Raw genomic sequence first — 22,495 nt, forward strand, 5'->3', positions numbered from 1 at the left:
GAGCGCGTACGCAAGTCTACACTTTCGTTTCCGCCCTGTGTGAAAATGGTGGAGACTGTTGACGTTATAGCTAACCAGTTCGTAACAGCTAAGAAACTGCCAGAAATGCCAAACCAGCCCCCAAACAGATGTGGGTGAGGTACCCCCCCCCCCCTCCCCCAAGTTTTGCGGATGGTTTAGACAAAAGTTTTCTGCCTAAGCAGACGAGCGCCTGCTTCGAGCGGAGAACCTGCGAGCGGGTGAAGACAAGTCTGACGTCATATCCGGTCGGTGCGCGCGAGAACGCAACTTCGGGATTTCGGCGAGCAGGCAGCAAGCCAAGCAGCTAGGACAAGCTGCACGTGCCAATTTCAAAACTTTAGTTTTTCTAAGCCAAAGCATGGCACATATCGACGAGTGTCAACAGAAAATGGATGACTTTCTCGACTCTGTGGGTTACTGGAGAAAACAAATTGCTGCCGACGGCTCGTGTCTCTTCCGAGCTGTCTCTGAACACGCAAGTAGCTCGAAGCTTACTTCTGGTTTGCGTGAACCCTTTCAATGCTCTATCGCTCTGTGCTCTATTGGGCTCGTTTCAAACACGATGTTTTGTAGGCGGTGAACGGTGACAGAGCTTGTACCGCGTCACATAGTCGTTAATGTTTTTATTACAGGAACATTGATAAAAGTGTGACATGTTGAAGGTTTTCATCGCAGGTATATCGCACTCAGAGCAATCATGAAATGGTACGGCTCACCTGCGTTCATTACATTAGAGAGAACAGGGGAACATACGAGCCCGTAAGTAGAGCTGTCAGTAATGTGCAAGGTGGCTCAATTACACGACGTTAATTTTTTACGCAGTTTATTGATGGCGATTTTGACAAATATTTGGACACAGCCAAGAACCCCAAGGTGAGTTGTTTAACTATTAGAAAAATCGGTTTCTAATTTTCGAGTTGATAAACTTTGCAGACATGGGGTGGTCACTTGGAGATGCACGCTATGGCAGTTTTGTACAAGTGAGTGTGTGAACGGCAACACCATCTCGACTAAGGAGGTGGCTACAATAAGTGACCGCATGTGCAGCTCAAGTCAACTCATTTCTGTGACTAGAGCTGTTGAAAGTGTAGTGATGGTTGGAGCGACTTTCGGGTAGTCATTGTTATAATTGTGTTACATAATGTTTGTGATTGCACTGAATTACCCTCTCCTATAGGAAGGACTTCCTCATTTTTGACAAGGTTGGTAAAGATCCATATTTAGCGACCGAAAATGGACATAAAAAATACGTAAGTCAGGGCATTCCCACTTATCCGATCCACTTATCTGATCGAGAATCCTTGTGCCTTAGATAACGTTGTGTTACGTCCAAGGCAGCCACTACGACTGCGTCTACCCCAAACACACGCTCTACGCTGCTGCCATCTGTCAATGTGAGCGATTGTCACCATGTTAAATAAGCAGTTTAATTTCGGTAACGTTGTTTGGTTGCTGTTCCAGCCATAGTGTATGATGTCCTTTATAAGGACGTTTTTCAACTGGGAAGTGACGTGGACACTGCAGTTCAGAAGATGCTCTACGACAAAACATACTTCAAGCACAAGAAGAACATGACGTTTGAGCAGTGGAAAGAGAGGTACTGTCACAATAATGGCTGTATGCGCTAGATGGCTAGTACTGCCATTTAATTGTTAAACAATTTTTTGTTTGTTTTATCCTGCGGTCAGCTTCCTGAATAACTTAAAAGGTACCGTAATGCGGGCGACGGGGGTTATGTTGACAATGTAGTTTACTTATGACTTGTTGCTTGCAAACGCACACGTCAACTTATACCCGTGACAGGGATCGCTAAATTTCTATTTTATTTTTTAATTTGCTAGTAAAATTGCAGTAAAATGGCTCGGGACGATGTCTGGTTGGAAATAATACCCCAGCGGCAGCGATGTACGTTCACAACTGGCTCGCCGCTCATGACGACTACGTAGCCGACTTCTTTTGTTTTAGACAGTGTTACGCGCATGCAACGTAGTTTTGCCACCGTACTTGACGGGCTATTAATTTTCAATTTCCTAAAAAAAAAAATAACTACGAGAGCAAGTTGGAAGTAGATTGTGACGTAGGAGTACCGAGGGCTCGGGCTATCCAGTAGATAAATTTTATCCCATGTACCATAAATTTATCTAGTATTTGTAGGACAGCAGTTATAGTTATGCCTGTACGTTGGACACGAAACTGTTGATGGTGACAAAGCCTAACAGTCGCGTGATTTTTTAGTGTCAAGTTCGGTACGGAGGTGAATGCGATCTCTGAGGAAGAACAGGTGAGCGTAAACATGGGTCGCTCAAAAGTGCGCAAACAGTCTCTCTCTCTAACAGCAGTCAAGTTCAGACATCATGGTGGCCTTGGCCAACCGCATTCCTCCGTTTCCATTCAAGGTAGCGAAGGCCCTTGACCCAACCATCTATCGCAACGTGGAGTTTGACATTTGGAATGAGGTGGAGAAAGGTAGCACAACCGCCCCTTTGTGCCCACTTCCTCACTCGCACATAACGTACCCGGGTATCTTGCAGAAAGGATACGCAACGAACAGATGGTCATCCCAGAGCTGGGGCCTGGTGTCAAGTGCTTGGTAAGTATAAGTGCAGAGATCTGGGAGAAGCACACCCTCAGTGGATAATTTGTCCCCATTCTCTCGGATGGAATTACTTGCACGCGTGGATTAAAGTGCCACTTGAGACTGGAAAAGAAAAGAAAAAAACTATATTTTATTTCATATTAGAAATTCACCAACATGAAAATTTTGAATTGAGACGTAGTGGCTTACATGCGTCATCACAAAGCCAAGTTCTACCTGGTGGTACATAACAATAGGGTGGTTCCATTTCACTTTACAGTTCCTTTAACAGACCGCTTATTCGTAAAAATGCTTCCCTTTCAAAATAATGTAACTGAACCAATCCGAATGAAATTAATCGCGCATAATCCGCGAAATGTTGCAGGTGCGGCTGGAAAGGGATAAAGGTAGCGCCACCTTCCAGGGACATGTCCAGAAGATGGAGCCCAACTGTGGTCTCGTCACGGTGTTTATTGAGAAGCTTGGCGAAATGTATGGCAACCTTGTTCTTCGCTTGCCTCTCGTCTTGGTTTTGTTGTATGGTAAAAGGCCTGTATTTCAGGTGTACCGTGGCCTACGAAAGTGTCGAAGCCCTCCCGCTTCCTGCTCGTAAAGGTGCCCGCTTTAAAGCATCCTCCCTAAGTCCCTAACCGTGTATTCACACGAGCGACATCCTCACGGAATATTCTAGTGGCAGAAAATGCGAAAATACTGCTCACGGAGCCCAAGTTCCGTCCCATGTTACGTTGAGCATCCACACGGTGCGGAATATTGGGAGTGGCATACTGCGCATTTGCAGACGACATTTAGCAGACGAAACTCTCAGTGTGTTTTCCCGTCGTCTGCTACGGAATAACTTGTGGCTGCGTGATGGGATATTCCCTGCGGTCAGCAGTGTACGCGAAGACGCGACGTTGAGCGCGATTCCGCCTCTAGGTGAATGTCTCTCGTGCGAATACACGGTTATGATTTTGCTCATAGTCTTTGAACGAGTCACTGAAATGGCTGCAGATTTGAGCTCCAAGGTTTGAGGATTCCTGCAGATGCAGGGGACAATTACCCGCGGGTGTAATTCTTTACGTCTGCAGCATTTTGGTGATTTCGTGAGGACGATTAGTTTGGAGCAACCTTAATTTTGGGCTGCGAGGAACGACACTGCCTATCTTGCCATTGTGATGGTGCCACGTTCAGTCCTCCCGAGAACATCTCCCGGTGGGCAAACGTGTCTCCGGGAGGGCCGAGTTGGTACCGGGAGGTTTTGCGGCACGTGGGTAAACGAGGATGCTCCAAACTTACCATTTCGACAGAGGCGTACGTTCTACTTTTTTCCTCTTCTCCAAGCTGTCACGTGGCGTACCTGCAAGATGCGCAGTGTCCTGCAGAAATCCATCCTTCCCGACTTGCAAGGTTGGTGCCCCCAGTCTTCCGCAAATACCTTGCTCTTTATCCGTTGCGCGTGTTGCGTTCCTTCGCGCAACAGTGACCGTGGGTTCGTTGATTTTTTTTGCAGAGGTACACAAGTGCAACCGTAGGGTGCATCGTAAGGGGGGCAAAGGTCTCTCCTTCCTATTCCCTCCCCCTCTGGACTTGAGTGGAGTGTCTGCTTCATTCAAAGCAGCCTTTTGCACAGAGGCCAAGTGAGCTCTCACCACAGTGTAGATCCACGGAGAAAGAAAGTGATACAACCTCTTGTTGGAGTGAGGGGGTAACCTAAAAAGGCAGAATAGGAAAACTGCACACACTGTGTTTTACGGATATAAACGTACGGTAGAACCTCTGTATAGTAAACCTGCATACAGTAAAGGGAGCTTGAGGTTCCAATTAAACATCCATAGGCACCCACATACTTTTTTTTATTATATATACAGTGTGTCTTGTTCAGCACGAGCCGCAACAAAGACCCCGTTGTTCTGTTGGCACTTTTGCCGGCTTTGTTTCACCGGCACGTGTTCATGACATGCCAGGCCACGTGAGAACCTGCTCCAGAGTCAAACGACTGACGGTGCTACACTGCCTGGTCCTTCTTCCATCTGCAGGAAAGACTCTCTTACACTTCTTTCTCCGTGTGTGTGCGTCACACGGATACGGATACGACGGTCGTTGAATGTTGCATGTACTACGTCGCACGTGCCTGTTTCAGACCCTGTTCACCCGATTCCTGGGAACCCGTGAGTGGAAGCCCCAGTAGCCCTCCAACACCCCCACAGCCCATCTGTTGGCAACAGTGGCCCGCTCCTCTTCTGACTACAACCCAGGGTAATGCTTCCCAGAGCACAGCACGGGCCTGTAATGTTATTCAACCAGGCTGCCGAGAATGGCTGGAAAGCGCAGACTTTGAGATATATATATATATATGTCGTCGGCTCAACTGGCCAGTTTATGCGAGAGAATGATTGGCAAAGAAAGGGCGACTGGCAAACGAGAGAAAAATTATCGAGCTGGATCCTAAGTCAAAGCACTGTAAAGGCTCAAGTCAGAGTCGGCTTTCCAGGCCATCCTGTGCAGTGCCTCGGTGCTACCCACCACATTTTTTTTTTTTTCACACTCTTTTTGCTTGTAGCTCAATCACCGGAGAGCCCTGCCGTGCTACAGGTAAGACAAACGAGTCTGGGAACGTTACCTTTATCTCATCTATATCTGTTATCTCCTCTCTGTTTTGCTGTTAGATGCTGAAAGGTAAGATGAAACCCTGTTCTGTGGACTCAATGTACCACGACTTTCACTGACTGCTTTTCTTTTTCCGTTAATCGCTCAGGATAGCGGGAGTTTGCAGGGCCCAGGAACTCCAGAGCAGACGTTGTACTTGGATTCTCCGGAACCGAGTTTCTTCTCACCGACCGGACGGATCTCCTACTACGATCCCGCGATGGGGCCTCTCCTTTCTTATGTGCGTACAAGGTGCACCAAGATAATTGACGATCGTTTCAGTTTTTGTGGCATAAAATAGGGAATGAAAAGCCAAAAAAGAAGCTAGCCGTAGAACTTGGTACGAGAGGACAAAAGAGTAATGACTCTGTTGCACTCTGAACTGACCAAAAAAATAAACACAAAAACAAACAGCACAAGACAAGGCTCTTAGATAATCTGTCGCAAAATTTTAAAAACTAGCTCACGTGGTGTAGTAGTCATAACGATCGCTTTCCACACCAAGACAGGGAAGTGATGTGGGTTCAAATCCCAACTGTGCTGGCTGAGGTTTTCCCTAGGTTTTCCGTCAGAGTTCCCCCTGAAGTCGGCCCAGGACGCATACTATTCTCACTGTCCTGCTGTCTTTGCTCCATCTGTGCACATCTGTATGCCACTCGTGGCCGCAATTGCTTCACAGAGCTAAAGCGGAACGTTAAAAAAAAGGTCCTAGAAATACGCTCTTCTGAGAGTACATACTAAAAGTACATTTATTAAAAATGTACTTAATTTCGCGAATTAAACTGCAAAATTTGCAAAGTTCTCTCGCAAGAATCTGGAAGCGTATCGTGAATTCACCCGAGTCCAACACGAAATATGCTACGTCGTGCAATGATGGCAGATGGGGAAAAAAATGTGCGGAAACAGAGACTTTGAAAGTGCAATTGTTGCTGAACCGTGCTCCTTGTTGTTCTTGCGGCAGGTTGTTCCATCTCCGAAGCCACTGTACATAAACTACAACAGCAACGCAACGAACGATATATCCCTGGGGTCACAGGAGGAGGCACCCCCTTCACCCCCGCTCCTAACTCCTCCGCCTGCCCTGGGAATCCTGCCCTTTGAGTCCCCCGTTCCCGGTGTCGACCTCGCAGCCCACAAGTCTCTCGACCCCAGCGGGAGCGACCTTCCCCGAGGTGGGTGATCACGACTCCCTAGTTTTGCCAACGTTATTTCTCCGTATCATTCTTTTTTCAGATGTCCTAACGCTGAGGTGGTTTTACAACATCGGCTGCGATGTAAGTCCGCTGCGAAGTAAGCCGCGATTGTCGCCGCGTTACTTTCGAGGTACTTCGAGAGGTCTCTGGCTCATAGCTCGTATTTTTTTCTCCCCCAGTACTTCCGCTGGTGCACGGGGCAGCCGTTTCTGGTTCCCCCAAGTGGAGGCTTTGCAGCATTCTTTTCCGATGCTTTCCCCCTCATTGAAGGAACAGGTACTTCTGGCAGCTTACTACTCTTAAATGTATATTGATTTATTTCCACTTCTGGAGGAACGGAGGAGCTTGAGCGAAATATATAAGGAATAAATATATCGCTGTCTCCCGAGAAAGAATTTTCTCGGTTCGAGCCTTTTTTATTTTTTATTTTTACATTTAACGTTACGATGGTAAAATGTGTCTAGTAAGATTGGAAGGGTGTGTTTAAACACTCATCCAAAAGTGGGGTGTGAAAAAGGAGTTTTCCATTTCTTCGTATATTGTGAAGCGTAGACAAGTGTGCGCAAGCATAAGGGAACAAAAGTGTTCAGATTTTTTCCCCCCGCTATTTATAGCCAGTAGGCTGCACGAAAGTCTCATTTTTCGCAAATTAAACTGTTTAATGCTCTCAACCGTTTTCTCTTTACTTGTAGCTGGAAAATGAATTTTGACAAAAACAACTAATTGTTACAGTTTTCACAAGCTAGCTATAACAGATGTGTACAAATGGCTGTAAGGCAGCCATTGATACTCATAAGGAATTGTTGTGCGTCTTTTGCTCTAAAATATTTTACTTCTTGTTTTCTAAGGAATAATAAGTATCATTGAACCCAGCGCACATTGTATTTGTAGGTGGAATCTCACCCATACCTACGGATGGGTCCTCGCCAGTGGGAGGCAACTTCTCAACCATGGTGACGTCTCAACTGGCGCCGCAATGAGCCTTTCTCGGACAGCTGTAAAAATTGAAGATGATTCGCATTTTTGTTATCTGCCACTAGGGGGGCCCATTATGTGATACTATTTCAGGGGAGCAATATGTCTGCCTTCTTAGGTGTCTGTAATTTGTTCTCAGGCTGGTCCAGGAAGAATGTACTCGAAAACATAATAACGTTAATAGAATTTGCATGTTTTTCTGCTGTAGTAACATTTAGTTTCAATAGCCATCTTGTTGAGAGCTGGCGCTATTGAAATGATATGCCTTTTTGATAGGATGTCTTCCGCAATTATGGTAAAATAGTGAGAACAGTGGACTATGTCAGTTGCTGATGCTCAATTGAGCGGTTTATTGAAATTGGACCAGTCATTTTTCCACGTACACTTCTATTCCTTTGTATTGTTTTGCCTCTACCTGGCGATATATGTTCCGCTAATCTCATTGGTCTTCTGTTGCCGATAAGATAGTGATCGGGTTGCACCCCGCGGAAAATGTGATTAAATGGGACCACTGGGTCAGTATTAAGTTAACTTTCCATGTGCCATGTTGTAACCTAGTTGAACCAAGGATTATGTTATCTCATCTATTTCTAGTCGTTTTCAGCTTTGATATAGTGCCACCAATATCGTGTGTATTCCTAGAATTGTTGTTGCTATGTTTTGTAATAATAAGAGAGAGTTAATTTGTTTTATATGATAAAAACGGGTTAAAAACGCTAAAACGACAAGGACAAAGAGTGAGACGACGACGCCTTGTTCGTCTCACTCTCTGTCCTTGTCCTATTAGCGCTTTTAACCCGTTTTTATCATGCTGAACCAACACGCCCAAAGATTCGCCCTTTTGTTTTTATATGTTTTCCGTATGGTCACAGGAAGGTGGCTCTTCTGTAAGCGAAAAAGGAGAATACATAATGTGTCGCTGACAAAAATGTTGTGGTTTTCATACTGCTTATACACAATCCCCAGTGCAACTGGATAAATAGAGCAGTTGAATAAAATTCGGGTTTTCTAAGATCTTTTTTTCTTCTAAATTCAGTTATTACATCACGTTGGCAGTGAGAGTCTACGCTTTCATGTTCAGTGGTGGTGGAAGCTGCTTGCCGTAGGCGACCAGGCTCAGGCGGGCAAAGTCACGACTATTGCAGGGAGGGGATCGTGTGTCCTGGGCCGACTTCGCAGGAAACTGCCGACATTTGCCTTAAAGCATCTGGGGAAAACACAGCCGGTGGCTGGATTCGAACCCGTGTCAGCTCCCAGTCTCGGTGTGGAATGCCATCTTGGGGCTTTCATATTCAGATTCACACCACACCAAACTCTAATAAGCATTCAAAAAATTTGCATGTGCATGCAATTAAGCAAAAATAGCAGCATATCCCTCGAGCTCGGGATGAACATAAGGGGAGGAGCAACCCATCTGGTACAACACGTGTTGTGCCAGATTGGCCATACCAACACACACATTTTTGTAAATGGGAACGTAAGGTGTGTCTGCTGTGTGTGTGGCCCATGGCGTGGTCACATGTTGCACGTGCTGCAGCGTAGGACTGCGCCATTGGACTGCGGATAATTTCGACCACTTGGGGGTTCTTTTGACGTGTGGTGCTGGGAGGAAAACGTGAAGGCGCACCTAAGCTTGAACCTGAAAATCTCATTTTTGTTTTTGAGGTTCAAGCTCAGGTGCGCCTGCGCCTAATCCTTTCTTTCAACAATAGGCGGCGCCGGCAGCGCCGTGGTTATTTGCATGCCAGAGCCGTATCCGCAGCCCCAGAATAAATCGAGCCAATCCGCCCGCCAATTCCATCAGTTAAAGGGTTGGAACCGCGGTATAAGCCGGAGAGAACCAGTTGTCGAATTGTTGAACATTGCTAGCCGTGGAAGTAGTTGCACAATGTCTGGAGATACTAAATGGCTTCCTCTTGAGTCTAACCCTGAGGTAACCGCCTTTTCGTCGTGTTTCAAGCGTTTGAATAAAACAGCTTGTGGCTTTCTATTTTCTCTTTGCAGGTGATGACCAAGGTGCGTTTCATCCACCCACGATGCAATATCGTCTTTACCAACTGTGCAATTTGAGACAGACGTTGCCGTCTCGTGTGCGGGATATGTTTGCGTTCGTGTACTCACTCATGCGAGCAACTGCGTCTATTTTCGTAGTTCCTCCGGAACCTTGGCCTGCCGAAGGACTGGTCGATCGTTGACGTGCTGGGTTTGGACTACGAATTGCTCCTCACCGTTCCGAAGCCCGTGGCTGCCATATTGCTTCTATTTCCAATCAGCAAGCGCGTAAGACTTTTGCGAGGAATGTCATAACATTGACAGACTCTTTTTTGGGGGGCTACCTAGGGTATTCGATAGTCAGGAGAGAGCGCTAACTGTTGCGTGATAAGAAGGAAGGTGAAAAAAAAACGTTGTTGAGCTTGTGTCTATTTGTCCGCGTATCTCGGTGTTTTCCACCTTCCTAGCCAGGGATATTCCCAGGATTTTCGTCTCCGGGGGGGTGACGAATGACACCCTAATTTGCTGCAGGCGTCTTGGGGTGGCACGAGGGAACTGCTGGGAAAATCCCTATTTGGAACCACACTTAATAGACACGCCTCATATAACCTAATTGGTCAGCAGAGGTTTCAGTTTCTGAACAAAGGGAAGAGTTTACATTTATTATGTAGTGGTCTTTGTGCCCAGACTTTCTTTTTTTTTCTCTCTCTAAATTTTACAGCATGAAGACTTCGTGTCAGAGAAAGCAGCAGAAATCAAAGAGAAGGGTCAGGTGGTCAGCGACAAGGTTTACTTTATGCAGCAGACTGTGAAGAATGCATGTGGCACTGTGGCTCTGGTGCATGCCCTGGCAAATAGTCTTGACCTCATTAAGCTAGGTAAGTCTATGTGAAAGCTACAAGGGGGACTCCATATCGCTGCATCAAAGTGCACTCATATTGTTGCGTCTGTATCTGTGATTCCAAATGATGTGCTTACTAATTCTAGAGCAAGTGCTTACGTCATTTTTTGCTATGAAGGGTATTGTTTCTCTTTGTTTGCACTTTGCAGTATTCTAATACCCCAGTCAGAGGGCACAACTTAAGCACTTAAACGCCACGAGGAAAAGCTGCACCAAAGTGAAGCCCGTATCGTATGGTATACTGCTGAATGGCTAAAGTCAGTTATGGTCACGGAGTTGCTTGGTGCTACAATTACAACATAAGTTACTTTGTTTTAGTTTTGGATCAAGTTTTTGACTGTGTACCCGCTAGTTAATTTTTTTTATCGCCCCGCAGCTTATCGGCAATCTGCCGTACGCAGGGCTCCCGATATTTCCTTCTCGTACTTAACCTATAAATGCTCTTCCATCAACGAAGCTTTGCCTTGCTCGGAAAATGGTCTCCAAATAGCGCCGAGACAAGTTCACTTTTTGCCAGTAAGACAGACTGCACGTACGACCAGGTGATTGTGTCTGCTATAGAGAGAATCCCAATTCTCCCTGCTTTTTAGAGTAAGCAGAGTATGTAGACTTTGTTTCTTTTTGTATCGCAGTTTCTGTCGCTGGCACGACCCAAATGTCACTTTTTGTTTATGGCATCTACATTTTATGCTCTGCGCTCAAAGCTCTTCTGAAATTTCTGGACACCATCGGACAACGATCGTTATTGTGAAGGGGCTCGTTATTTTATTCCCCCCATTCCATCCAGCAATGGGGTAGAGTATCGCCTGTGGCGATGAAACTCCCCACTCTCCATGGTCGAAAATAAAGTTGTTGTTTATGGACATAAACGTGTCCGTCTGGGTACGGTACAACTTTGAAAGTCCGCGCCAATTCCATTTAATGCACTGTGAGCAGGTACCGTTTATGGCGGTTCAAAAGGACTTGTGGATTGTGTTAGGGTTCACTATTATACTAACTACCGGCATATTTATGAAGTAGAAGCCGGTCCAGTCGGTCCACACTTGGCAGTAGTGCGGCAAGAACAAACGACGACAAAAGACTGACACAGGACGAGCCACATTCGCTGCACTACCGTGAAGCGCCAGCGTATTGCTTGTTTCTCCTCGAAGGATCAGTATTTTTTTCTCGCAGCCGATTCCCCATTGAGGACTTTCCTCGATGCCACTGCTGGGATGAGCCCGGAAGAGAGGGCGAAGTATTTGGAAGAGTGTCAGGTAAGGTGCTCGTTTTGGGTTGTGACAGGTGGATCTTGCGTCGTATTTAACTCGCACACATTGCGAGATGTCACTGAAAAGTTACTCTGAATGAGAACAATAGAAGTGGCATGCCACTTGGTGTGACACTCTAAAAGGACTGAGTTTACTTTTTTTTTTTTTTGTCCTTGGGCATGTGGCTCGTGATGTAGAGCGACGCAGCTGAAGCAGGTGTAAGAGTCGCGTAAGCCGAGAAGAAAAAAAAAAGGCACGGGGACTTCCCTACGTCACGCGAGGATAGTGTCCGCGGCTACTTTCTCGGACTGTTTGCTTTGACCGTAAATCTGCGCAGTTATATTACGCCGCAGAGCGAAAATATTTTCCATGGTTTGCTCCCGATGAAGAGCTTGACGCAGTAAACAGGGTTTTCCAGCCACGTTAAATGTCGCCTCATTGCTCCTTTAAGGGACCGTCTCGTACAGCCATTCCGGAACTAAGCTCAAGTTGTGTTCGCAAGTTATACAGATATACAACTGTCAGTTTCATTCGGATGACCGGAGTGCTTTTCCAGAAATTCTAGTAACTTATCTTAGTAGCAGATGCCGGACGTTGAGGACAAGGAGTACCCCACTAGCACAAAACCATGAAAAATGTGGCTTTGCTCCGAATATGTTATGCAAGTAGGTCAGCTGTCTGCGCAGCTCCCCTGTTTCCCACTCTCCCCTATTGTTCTTGGATTCACCTCATTGGTCCCGGTCCCAAATAATGGGGTGACAGCACACGGCTGGAGGCGACGAGGCGCACGTGATTTCTTCTGTAGACCCATGCCGTTCTATGACGGCCCCCTTGTTGCTGCCTCGTGAGGGGACAGGCACTTGGTCATGTGGTTTGCCCTCTCCCTCTACAAACTCCCGTGGCGTATGTGGCACGTGCCCCTCGTCCTTCAAGGTTGGCCGCCAAGTTCTGCCAAACTGCTGTTTGTAGTCTTTCTTTAGCTCCAGTCATCCTTCCCATTTGCCTTTCAGATGGAGACACTAAATGATTATAGCCACCCCCGATTCCTGCGTCTCCTCTGGACAGCCAAACAGAATTTGACACTCTCGGGAATATACGGGGAGACATAGCAGATGTTGCGAGCGCGGCTGATTAGTTTTTAATTACCGGATTTTCCTGCGTATAATGTGCCGTAAAAAGTGTCCCGAAGGCTGCATTCTACGTAGGAGTTTTTCCCTTTAAGAACCATTTCCAAGAAAATGCCAACCTCTTCACATCGGCGTAAGTCGCTAATTCGAGTGACATGTTTGAGAAACATAAGAAAAACTGAATGATAGCAGCATGATTAGCTGAGAGAAGTGATGGGCAGGCCAAAACAGCAAAGGCAACTTGGAGGTCTCTGTGATCTAGAATTCATTTAACGTTGTTGATGGACACCGTGAAAATAAAAATTGAATCAAATTGTTGAGAAGGAATGCGAGAGAGAAAGCTGACGACACACTCTGTTGTAATGGACTTCGAGTAACCATTACGCCCGCAATGAATGTAATAAAATGTGCTTACACTCTACACAGTGGCTCTGACTATGGTGTACATTAAAGGTTATGTAAAGCTTACAGTTTCTTGCACTATAAGCACCGGTATCTTCACCCCTATGAAGCAATTTGGGATATTTTCCAAATCTTGCTCACTTTTGAAGGTGCGCATTATATACCGAAAAATACGGTAAATCTGCAGCCAATTGCTCGTGGCTCAATTGTATAGCTTTCACCTTTGTGTGTGGACCCCTGCTTCGAAAATGTCTCGCACTGAAGTTTAGTGCAGAATCTGTTAATAATTGGACTCTGGTTTCAGGCTTTCTCTGTGGCACATGAAGAATGTGCTCAGGAGGGACAAACTGAGGTGAACAGAATAATACTTTGTGCACTTCGTTTTATCTCAGTGTTTTAACTGACAGCATACTCTGCAATCCTAGGCCCCAAGCGCAGACGAGAATGTCAACCTTCACTTCATCTGCCTGGCCAATGTGGATGGTCACATATATGACCTAGGTGAGCGATTTCCATCTCCCGGATTGAGCCGTCATTTGCCCGACGTTTCCCCGCTTCTTACAGATGGACGGAAGCCATTCCCTCTTAACATGGGACCAACTTCAGATGAAAACTTCCTCGTGGTAAGACGGCACACACTTTTCAGACGCTAATTCCTTTTCGTGGTGCATAGTTATTGATATAATGCTTTCTATACCACGTTTTTTTCTGTATGTTTAATTGGTACGCTAATCTGGAAACTAATGTACATTTTTGAGTGGACGTTTCTCAACATCTGAGCACGCTGCAAGTTAAAGTCATACTACCTATAACCACTTGAGATATTATGGTGAATAGAGGCTGGTGGAGAGAGGCACACTGAAATAGTGAAGTCTGTCCTGGAGACTTTTTTTTTTTTTTTCACTTTGCACATACAAAATTACTTACTTGCAGAAGTAGCATCACAGTTAAATGTAAGACTCAACATTTACCAGCCTCGAACTGCTTGCAGCTGAGCAGTGTGATCACACAGATTGGCTAGCAGTAACCAACATTTTTTTTGTTATTCCTACTTGGATTTGCCCGTGTTATTTCGCTGTAAGGTTTATCACTGTGAAGGGATTTGGAAGAATCATCAAAGTGCATGCTAGAGACCCTGTATTGGCTGGTGCCACATAACTGTTGACGAAACAGCGTCTCGTATTACGCAAAATGTTGACGCAACTTTGCGTATTGTGCAGGATGCCAGCAATGTGTGCAAGGAGTACATCGCGCGGGATCCGGACAACCTACAGTTCACGGTGCTTGCGCTGGCCGCTGCCAATGAGTAAGATCTCATCCGACGACGTTTTTGCTAGCAGGTAAGAGCCTGCGGATTTGTTAAACTCTCAGTGTCACCGACCTGCACAAATGTGTATCCTTACGAAACACCTGGTATCAACTAACAATTTTTTCTGGGACGGTACGGCCTCCATTGAATCGCTAAATGTTCTGTGAGGTCACTGAATTAGGGTTGCCACCTTTCGTAGTGAAAAATACCGGCTGAGGGAGAGGAGGTGGAATAGAGGGAAAGGGGGAAAGGCTCGCGGGAAAGGGAGGTGGGTGAGGGGTGGAAGAGAACACAGAAAACGAGAGAGAGCTCAATATAATACGAGGAAACATATGTTCCTGTGTGTAATAATAATAATAATAATAATGAATAACTAAGGAAAGAACTGGTGACTGCGGAGTTGGATCTATGCTCCAGTTTTATTCAAGCTGTGGTGGAATGTTGAAGAGAGAACCCCGCAAAAGCCCATATGAAAGGTCTTGGGCGACAAATACCGGCAAAAGGCTGCCGGTATCACCTACCTACCGGCAGAGCGAGCAAATAACCTGCTGTGCCGGTATAATACCGGCCTGGTGGCAACCCTACGTGGAATGCGTGTCTATGAGGAACTCTCTTGTTGCGCACTAACATAGAAAACCGGGGTAGTTTTCAGCAGCAAGCTTCACGGACACACGCACTTGAAGGAACAAACAAAATCGGGGCAACTGCTGGCTCGCAGCTAAGGCTTTTGAGCCTCGGTTGTGTAAACCTAACACTTGCTTAAATGCCTCGGAGTGAACACTGGTGTCATGCAGGATGTATCTGTAGTAAGGACTGTATCTCTTGTTCCAACAGCTTAAGCGAATGCATGCTGTCTTTCAATAAGAGCAGTTTTGAGCACTTCCCTAGGTACCTGATCTTTAAAATAAGCGTGTGCACAGGTGCTACGAAAAACGGGTTTACAACCGCATTGCTGCACACTTTCTATATTTCACTGTCAACTTTCTTTTGCATATGTTGACAGCATTGAAGTACAGATATTCAGTGTGTCTGATATCTCAAAATGTCCGTTCAGCCGAAGGTTTCTTGCATTGCGGAATTATCTCCCATACTTGCCATGCATTTGCCACCGCTTATCTCGAAAGGTTTTTGAGACAAAGTTAAGATATCTTGTCTGCAAAAATTTCGAAAATATTGCCGGCGCCGATGCATGACAAACCGCCCTGCATTTGAAGCTGTGAAAGCCGAAGTTTTATTCTACTGTTCTATCAGTTGTGTGGTGGAGCAGAGTTTGGTTGCCCGAGCTTCTCGTTATACGAGGAGAGGGGAATGGTTGGTATTGCTGCGTTGTTGCGTGGAGCAGTCTCAACAATCAACAGGAAGACAGTTGTCTCGGAAGTGTCACGTGTCCCTCATTTTCCAGTTTTTTACGAGTTAGTTTAACTGGGGTTTACTGTATGTTCAACGTTTGGACAGCTGAACAAAAGGCGTGTAGCAAGGTGCTTATGGTTTGGAAAAGTAACTTTTGTAACTTTTGCTATGAGCTGCACGAAAGACATTTTTGTTACGTAGAACCAAACCAGGCACTTCAGTCAGGGTCAGCGACATAGCCATGCATTCTCTTTGGAGGGAGCTAAGACATTAAAAAAAAAAAAGAAAGGAAATACCGACCAGTGTCAGTGTGTTCGCTAAATTATCCGCAGCCAGTGATAGAATCTCTTGAGTACTTCTGTGAATTTTAACGAGCCAACCGTGAAGAAATTGCAGTACACTGACATGACTGATCAACTACATTTCAGGGACTGAAGCCCCCTAAGCATCCTTCTCACTATGCCCCTGGCCAAGATTTTTCATTTCTTCAATCACATCCTTCTGTTTTCCAGGTTGGTCCCACAGAGGCCTTTGCAAGATGAAGTTTGCAGTTTGAGCAGACAGCTTTATACGCACACAGCTTATATTTATTTGCATTAAAATGTTGACTGGTGCACAGTGTCTGAATGCATAGTTAATGGAGCAGTGTAGTCAGTGGCGTATCTAGAGCTACCTGCGCCCATGGCAACATGGTTAACATGATGTCCTTGGGGATGCGTTTTCGTGTGGTCCGCACTAGGTTTCACACTACAACCTCTCTAATGGCGGGTGCTTTAGATCATTTATGAATGTGGCAGGTTGAGTGCCCGACCTGGCACATTCACACCCGACCACATAATGGCGCCCCTGTTCACCTGGCGCCCATGGCACCTGTCCACACCTGCCACACCCTAGATACGCCACTGAGTGTAGTTTTTGGCAGTGGCATGCCTCTGGCCGCATATTTTTCGTAGCTCCTCCATTCATTGAAAGAACGTGTCCCGAAAGGAGGCAGTGACCTCAGCTGTTGCCACGGCTGGCCCGATCATTTGAGTCGGGACACAGGTCTCTGCACAGCAGAATCGGGAATAAGCGGCGCATGAGGCGAGATGAAAGGCACATGGAGCTACAGACTTCATGCGAGGTGATCCTGCCATGGGAGCACCGGGAGAAGAGCAAGGCCCCACTGGAGCTTCAAAATCACTCATGAAAATTTGTGCACCGTTTAGTCATAGGTTGTCACGATTTTTCTCAGATGTCATAATATGAACCCTTGACCACTGGCACACTTTGCAGCGTCAGTCTCCAGGAAAAGAGGTGAGGGGGTAGCACTCTTTGCCTCCCCCCTCTCTCCCTGGAAGGGTCATTGATCCAAGAATACAGTACAAGTACACCGTACCGCAAAAATATTTTGCATGGTGGCTACTGATATTGGCTGCTGATATGTGTGTATTGCCAGGATTAAGAGTCTCACAAGCCCTCTCTTGTGTGAAAGTTGCGAGGGCAGATAATTGCAGGTTTTGGGTCCAGGGACAGCAGAATAATTTTTTTTCCTCTACATTAGGTTTTAGACACGTGACAATTTTGTGGGGTGGAACAATCGCACCATATCACGATGGTGAACCTCATGGCTAACTAATGTGTTAACATGTACTTCTGCAGCTGACAGCACGTAACAAAAAAGAAAAAGGGGTGAACAACACTGTTCCATCACAAACGCTAGTCATGAGAAGTAAGGGGTAGAGAGGATTGTTTGTTGTGGCGGTGGCCTCGAGGGGGGTTAGCATGTGCGTGCAGAAGTATCAAGCATGAAACTACGGCTGGCACCATAGCAACTGTGCCCTTAGATTGTGACGCTACACCGAGAACTGAGGTTTTATACTTCTTGTTCCAGATTCATCAACTTATGAATAGTCCGAATGATTTTATGTACTTTGCGTAATTTCTGGGCCTGTCGCATCCGTCCCTACTGCCTACGTCATCATGATGTTACTATTTGCTGTTTTCGGGAGAAATTTGGCCAGGTGGACTGTGAATCGGTGCCAAAGATTACTGTATCGGCAGTTGTATCGGTCTCATACGGACGTTTCCGGATGGATAGTTCCTTTAAAGGTACTGTAAAGCTGCAGGTAAGCTGTTAATATTGCAAATTTTACGTGCGACAGAAAACTATTTTTTTTTTTTATCACGACTGAAATTGCGGTGAAAAGACGCGTGGTGGGAAACAATCGCCCATTCGTCGAGCAACAGTGTTACATGTACCCCCACGTGGTCCCCCCAACCCTCTAGCGGCTCAGTCATGGGCTAAGTAGCCGACTTCAACTTTTTTGAGAAGTTTGTTCAAACGAGATAGTTCCTGACATATACATATTCTCTCAAAATGCAATAACACTGGTAAATCGTGGAAATGAGTAACAGGACTGTCAGCACCGTGAGAGCCACCTACGCAAAATGCACCTCGCCCATGGTTGCCAGTCAAATAGATATCACCAACGCAGGGGCGGATCTAGGTTTTTTCCAGGGGGGGGTCCGCTATGGACAAGTGCCAGGGGCATGCTGAGATTGGTCCATTGAACCCTATGTTCAAGTCTCGAATTGAGGGGGGGTCAGGACATCCGGACCCCCCCCCCCCTAAATCCGCCCCTGCACCAACGTGATATGTCGCCCACTCCAATCTAGCAATCGGCTTATGTTTTCGGAACGTTATCGTGAAACTTGTACGTTTTCCGAAAACTCTGTAGTGAATAGTGAACTTTAGTGTACTGTACGCTATCTCCTTAGCGTACGTAAGGGATATCGTTGGTGGTTCTGCGCACGTGTAAAACATAAAGAGAGCTTCGCGCAATGCGTAGAACCATCACGCTATCTCTCACGCATATAAACACGATAGCGTACGATGCAGTAAAACTCGAATTTTAGCATAGCGCACGCTATCGCTTTTGCGTACGTAAGAGATAGTGTGGTGGTTCACATTGCGCGAAGCTCTCTTTATGTTTTACACGTGCGCAGAACCACCAACGATATCCGGCTCTTGCGTACGCAAAGGCGATAGCGTACGATGCACTTTGAAAACTCTCTATTGACTATTCCGTGTCCTGTCCGCCCTGCACTTTTAAAACAGAATGGTAGTGGTGGCGATGGGACTGCCTGCTTAACTTCACCGCATATAGCACGCTCCAACCACCGTCCCGAATGAGTTGTACGAATCGCTTGTACGTCTAACGAGCCAACGAGTGGCGGGAAATTCAAAAAGACGGACATGTGACCAGTGTTGTACCCGCTACCCGAAAAAGGTAGCGCAATACCGATACGCGCTACCTGAGCAAAAACCGTTACCCGTAAAAAGTAACGCGATACTTCATGCGCTACTTTTTAGGAAAGAAACAAACAGTATCGTTGATGACGTACTTCAAACGTCTTAAAATAATAAAATAAAACAATATCTCAAAATAATAAATCGACGTCCAATGGAGGTTACACGTAGGTTGCCTGAAGGCTAAAATTTTGAAAACCGTTTTTTTACAGATTTACTAAAGCCTACTCGGTATCCTGCGTATCTTTTTCTCTTCCTCTAAAGCAAATAAAGCACAAAGCCAGTCTACCGATAAAAGGCTCAACAGCTTTGTCACAAAAACAACTCGGATTGCCCGGAACGAGAAGTTGGTAAACATACCATTGTGTGCTTTTTCAAATTGGACGTTGACTTCCTTGACGCACAGATAAAGCTTTCCCACCGAGGCGCATAGTAGACATGTGAACACCAGGCTACTGTTTTGTACTGTAGCAGGCCATGGTCCCTCCATTGCAGCGGACAAGAAATGGCAACTGTCAAGCACCTGAGCGTACGTGGTGCAATGTCATGTGGAATGTCATGACTCATAGCTAGCGAGGACGGCTCCAGAATGGAGTGACGTCAGACAACTCCGACAGCGCACCAAATCTTGAAGATGATTCATCCCAAATAGGGAACACGTGGAGGACACATCCTCTTTGTAAGATAACGGCCTCTGTGCCCTCCTTTCGGCTATTTGCCCGCTCTTCCCAGAATGAGTTGTGATATCGGGCAGCTGGATCGAAGGCAGGCAGAGTGGAGGTTTGATGATAGGTCGAAGTCGTGTTGTCGCGAACCCCAGCTCGGAAAGTAGCGGTAGCGCTCAAAGATTGCGCTACCGCAAATTTGTAGCGGAAGTACTTCTTTCGTTACCAGTTTAAAAAAGTAGCGCGATCTCTACTCCGCTACCGACAAAAGTAACGGATACGGTAGCGCCGCTACTAGTAACGGCGCTACGTACAACACTGCATGTGACACATTGCGCGTGACGTATGCTGCGCCCTTCACGTATCGCGCACGTGTTTTATCACGTACCCTTCTCCGCCCTTCGTTAGCTCAAAACGATTAAGCCCCCTGATTGGTTAAAAACGGGACGCTTTTTTATGACCCTTATGCGGTTATATGTTAATTCTCACGGACGTGGTATGTGGTGAGGTTCTGTTCGGCAAGCAGTTGACTTGACCAGACAGTTGGTCGAAATTATCCGTAATCCTACCCTGCGACACGTACGTGCAACATGTCGCCATACTATAGCCATATAGTTAAACCTTACCTGTGACATCACGGCACCATTATTATTAATGAGTTCATGGCTTTCCTTTCGATCCGTAAAACAAACCTGCTATACTCATCCTATGCTATATACCAATAAGGCATTTTGCAACACGTCTCCCAGTATCTCAGAAGGACTTTGCAAATGATTGCTTAGGAAGGGTGCAGGTTAGTAGGTGAAACAAGGGGCACTAATGGCTTAGCTACTGTACATCAAGAATAATTCACTTCCACGAAGCAATTAATCATGACCCACCCACACGTTTGTATGAAAGGCATGAGCTGATAAGCATAAGGCATATGCAAGCATACGTATTGCCTGGTGCGCGGTCAAGGTAGAAAGTAAACTCGGCCATGTAACCTTGTATTCAACACATTTAATTAATTCCTGTAAAATTCACGCAAAACTCGGATGCTTTTTCGACAACGTAAGCTAACGTTCTTCCGTGATAGAAATGCTCTCATGCCTTCGCTTGCTTGAGTTTGGATAGGCACAGAGCGTATGTGGTAATGGGCACCTGTCACCCAACTCCCAGTATCTTTCGCCAACGCCGCATGTCACCGTTACCTTGCCTTAAACTGTACCGTATCTGCTATAAAACACGCTTATAAACGCGTGTGAACTGACAATTAAATGTATTTGAACTTTCTGCACTCACCACGTGAAGGCCGTGAAGCACTCTCACACTCTCGGACTGTAGTAAACTTGCGGTGTCGTCTGCGAGATTTGACTCGTCCTTATTTTTGTATCCACGTGTATTGTAATGGTGATATTGTAGCATGTAAGCTAATGTGTCGTAATTTCTTGCCGGCGCTTCGAAGCCTATGAAGCATTTCCGAAGCAGACGACCCTCGTTGCGTGGCGCTGTTGGGCAACATCCGGGTTATCGCCGCCATCCGCACGTCGTCAGTTTCGATTCCATCGGGATATAATCACAGTGCGCGGGTTTTTTGCGCGGGCCTTAATTACGGGCCGCTACTCCATAGATCACGCTGCTTTTAATCGAAATGAATGACCGACCGCTGTCGAGGCGAACCAATTTACCGCATTGTCCAACGTACAAGGCGATTAGCATCTGCATCAAAAAAGAAACATTGCGCCGAGATACTTGTGCTTCGCGAACAAAATATGTTGCAACGCAACAGATACGTATATTAGCCGAAGAAAACGCTTTTCGCTTTCTGTTCACATGGGCCATGTACGTCTTACAACCGGTATGGTGGATGCTGATGTATAGACGTCTGATGATCGAATAGAAGCCCTGGCAACAAAATATTTTCTGGGGCTTTTCTCATCATGGCAGTCACACAAGTACGGTAACACAAGTTTTAAAGTGCATCTACAATATTGGTGTCATGGTAGTGGTCACACCTAAGTGAAAAGAGGGAGAAAAACTTTAACAGGAGCACATAGAAGTCATTTTACCCAATCTGGCCATCTTTTGAGAGGAAGAAGAAAGGGCCACATTCGTTGGCATGGCTCTGCGCTCTGCATCAGCTTCCCCCTAGAGCCTTCTGCGTGGCTCAGTGGTTAGGGCGCCGGCCATGTCACGTCGACCTTTCAGGTACCCGGGTTCGAATCCCGGTGCCGTCTGTGGTTTTACCTGGGTTTTCCTCAGACGCTCTCAGATATATGTCGGCCCTTAGAAGTTGGCCCAGAGCTCACGTTAGTCGTCACGTTTCCCACCTCTGTGATGCCGACAGCGTCGAGCTCTTTCAGCACTACCTCGTGGCTAATGGCCATTCTACATGGGGGCAGAACTCAGAAGAGGAAAAAACGTCTGGTCCCGACGCATGTGGTTCGGTCTGGCGCTTGGCTACTGGTCGTCTTTTCTGGGTCTAAGCTCAGATTCTTCCCGCTGGTCGGGATTCTTGCTGGTCCTCGGGTCTACGCTCAGGTGTCCCCGGGATCAAGTCCCCAGTCTAGGTCCGCCACCGCCCATTCTAGTAGTAAAGTTTTAATACGTGTAAATTTGCCTCTGTCTCATGGTAACCTCTGTCCGACAAACCCCGAGGGCTCTGTCTTCTACGTCCAATGAAGGGAACCCACTTGCTGTCGCCGCCGTAGGTTGGCCAACAGGTTGCCGTACCACAATTAGTATTACTATGACCTTGTGCATTCTATATCGGAAAGTAAAACACTGGGTTGATTAACTAGATAAAACGGGTATG

The 22,495-nt window shown here is 46.3% G+C and overlaps 2 protein-coding genes and 1 long non-coding RNA gene across 4 annotated transcripts; 2 read left to right on the forward strand and 1 right to left on the reverse strand.

Moving 5' to 3' along the window:
- The first annotated feature begins 265 nt into the window (after positions 1–265).
- Positions 266–8,150, forward strand: LOC135395038 (protein ovarian tumor locus-like). Its single transcript, XM_064626214.1, has 21 exons — positions 266–496; positions 697–780; positions 844–894; positions 955–1,001; positions 1,199–1,271; positions 1,334–1,415; positions 1,483–1,618; positions 2,257–2,302; positions 2,418–2,487; positions 2,553–2,611; positions 2,982–3,088; positions 3,159–3,211; positions 3,938–4,003; positions 4,107–4,233; positions 4,737–4,852; positions 5,157–5,188; positions 5,352–5,483; positions 6,204–6,414; positions 6,476–6,516; positions 6,615–6,711; positions 7,327–8,150. The coding sequence occupies exons 1-21, from the start codon at positions 380–382 to the stop codon at positions 7,413–7,415; spliced, it is 1,836 nt and encodes a 611-aa protein (XP_064482284.1). The 5' UTR covers positions 266–379; the 3' UTR covers positions 7,416–8,150.
- On the reverse strand, positions 3,929–21,163 carry LOC135395039 (uncharacterized). Its single transcript, XR_010422989.1, has 2 exons — positions 20,983–21,163; positions 3,929–4,306 (listed from the first exon to the last, which is right to left on the reverse strand). It is a non-coding gene; the product is annotated as an uncharacterized LOC135395039 (long non-coding RNA).
- Positions 9,173–14,439, forward strand: LOC135395037 (ubiquitin carboxyl-terminal hydrolase isozyme L3-like). Of its 2 annotated transcripts, XM_064626212.1 has the most exons (9): positions 9,173–9,343; positions 9,415–9,426; positions 9,562–9,690; positions 10,124–10,280; positions 11,477–11,559; positions 13,387–13,434; positions 13,508–13,583; positions 13,647–13,705; positions 14,303–14,439. In XM_064626212.1, exons 1-9 carry the CDS (start codon positions 9,299–9,301, stop codon positions 14,390–14,392), a joined length of 699 nt encoding a protein of 232 aa, XP_064482282.1. In that variant the 5' UTR covers positions 9,173–9,298; the 3' UTR covers positions 14,393–14,439. The 2 variants fall into 2 exon arrangements, with proteins under 2 accessions (XP_064482282.1, XP_064482283.1); XM_064626213.1 differs by lacking the exon at positions 9,415–9,426.
- Positions 21,164–22,495: the final 1,332 nt, after the last annotated feature.

The sequence above is a fragment of the Ornithodoros turicata genome, chromosome 5 (assembly GCF_037126465.1).
Source record: "Ornithodoros turicata isolate Travis chromosome 5, ASM3712646v1, whole genome shotgun sequence".
NCBI lineage: Eukaryota > Metazoa > Arthropoda > Arachnida > Ixodida > Argasidae > Ornithodoros > Ornithodoros turicata.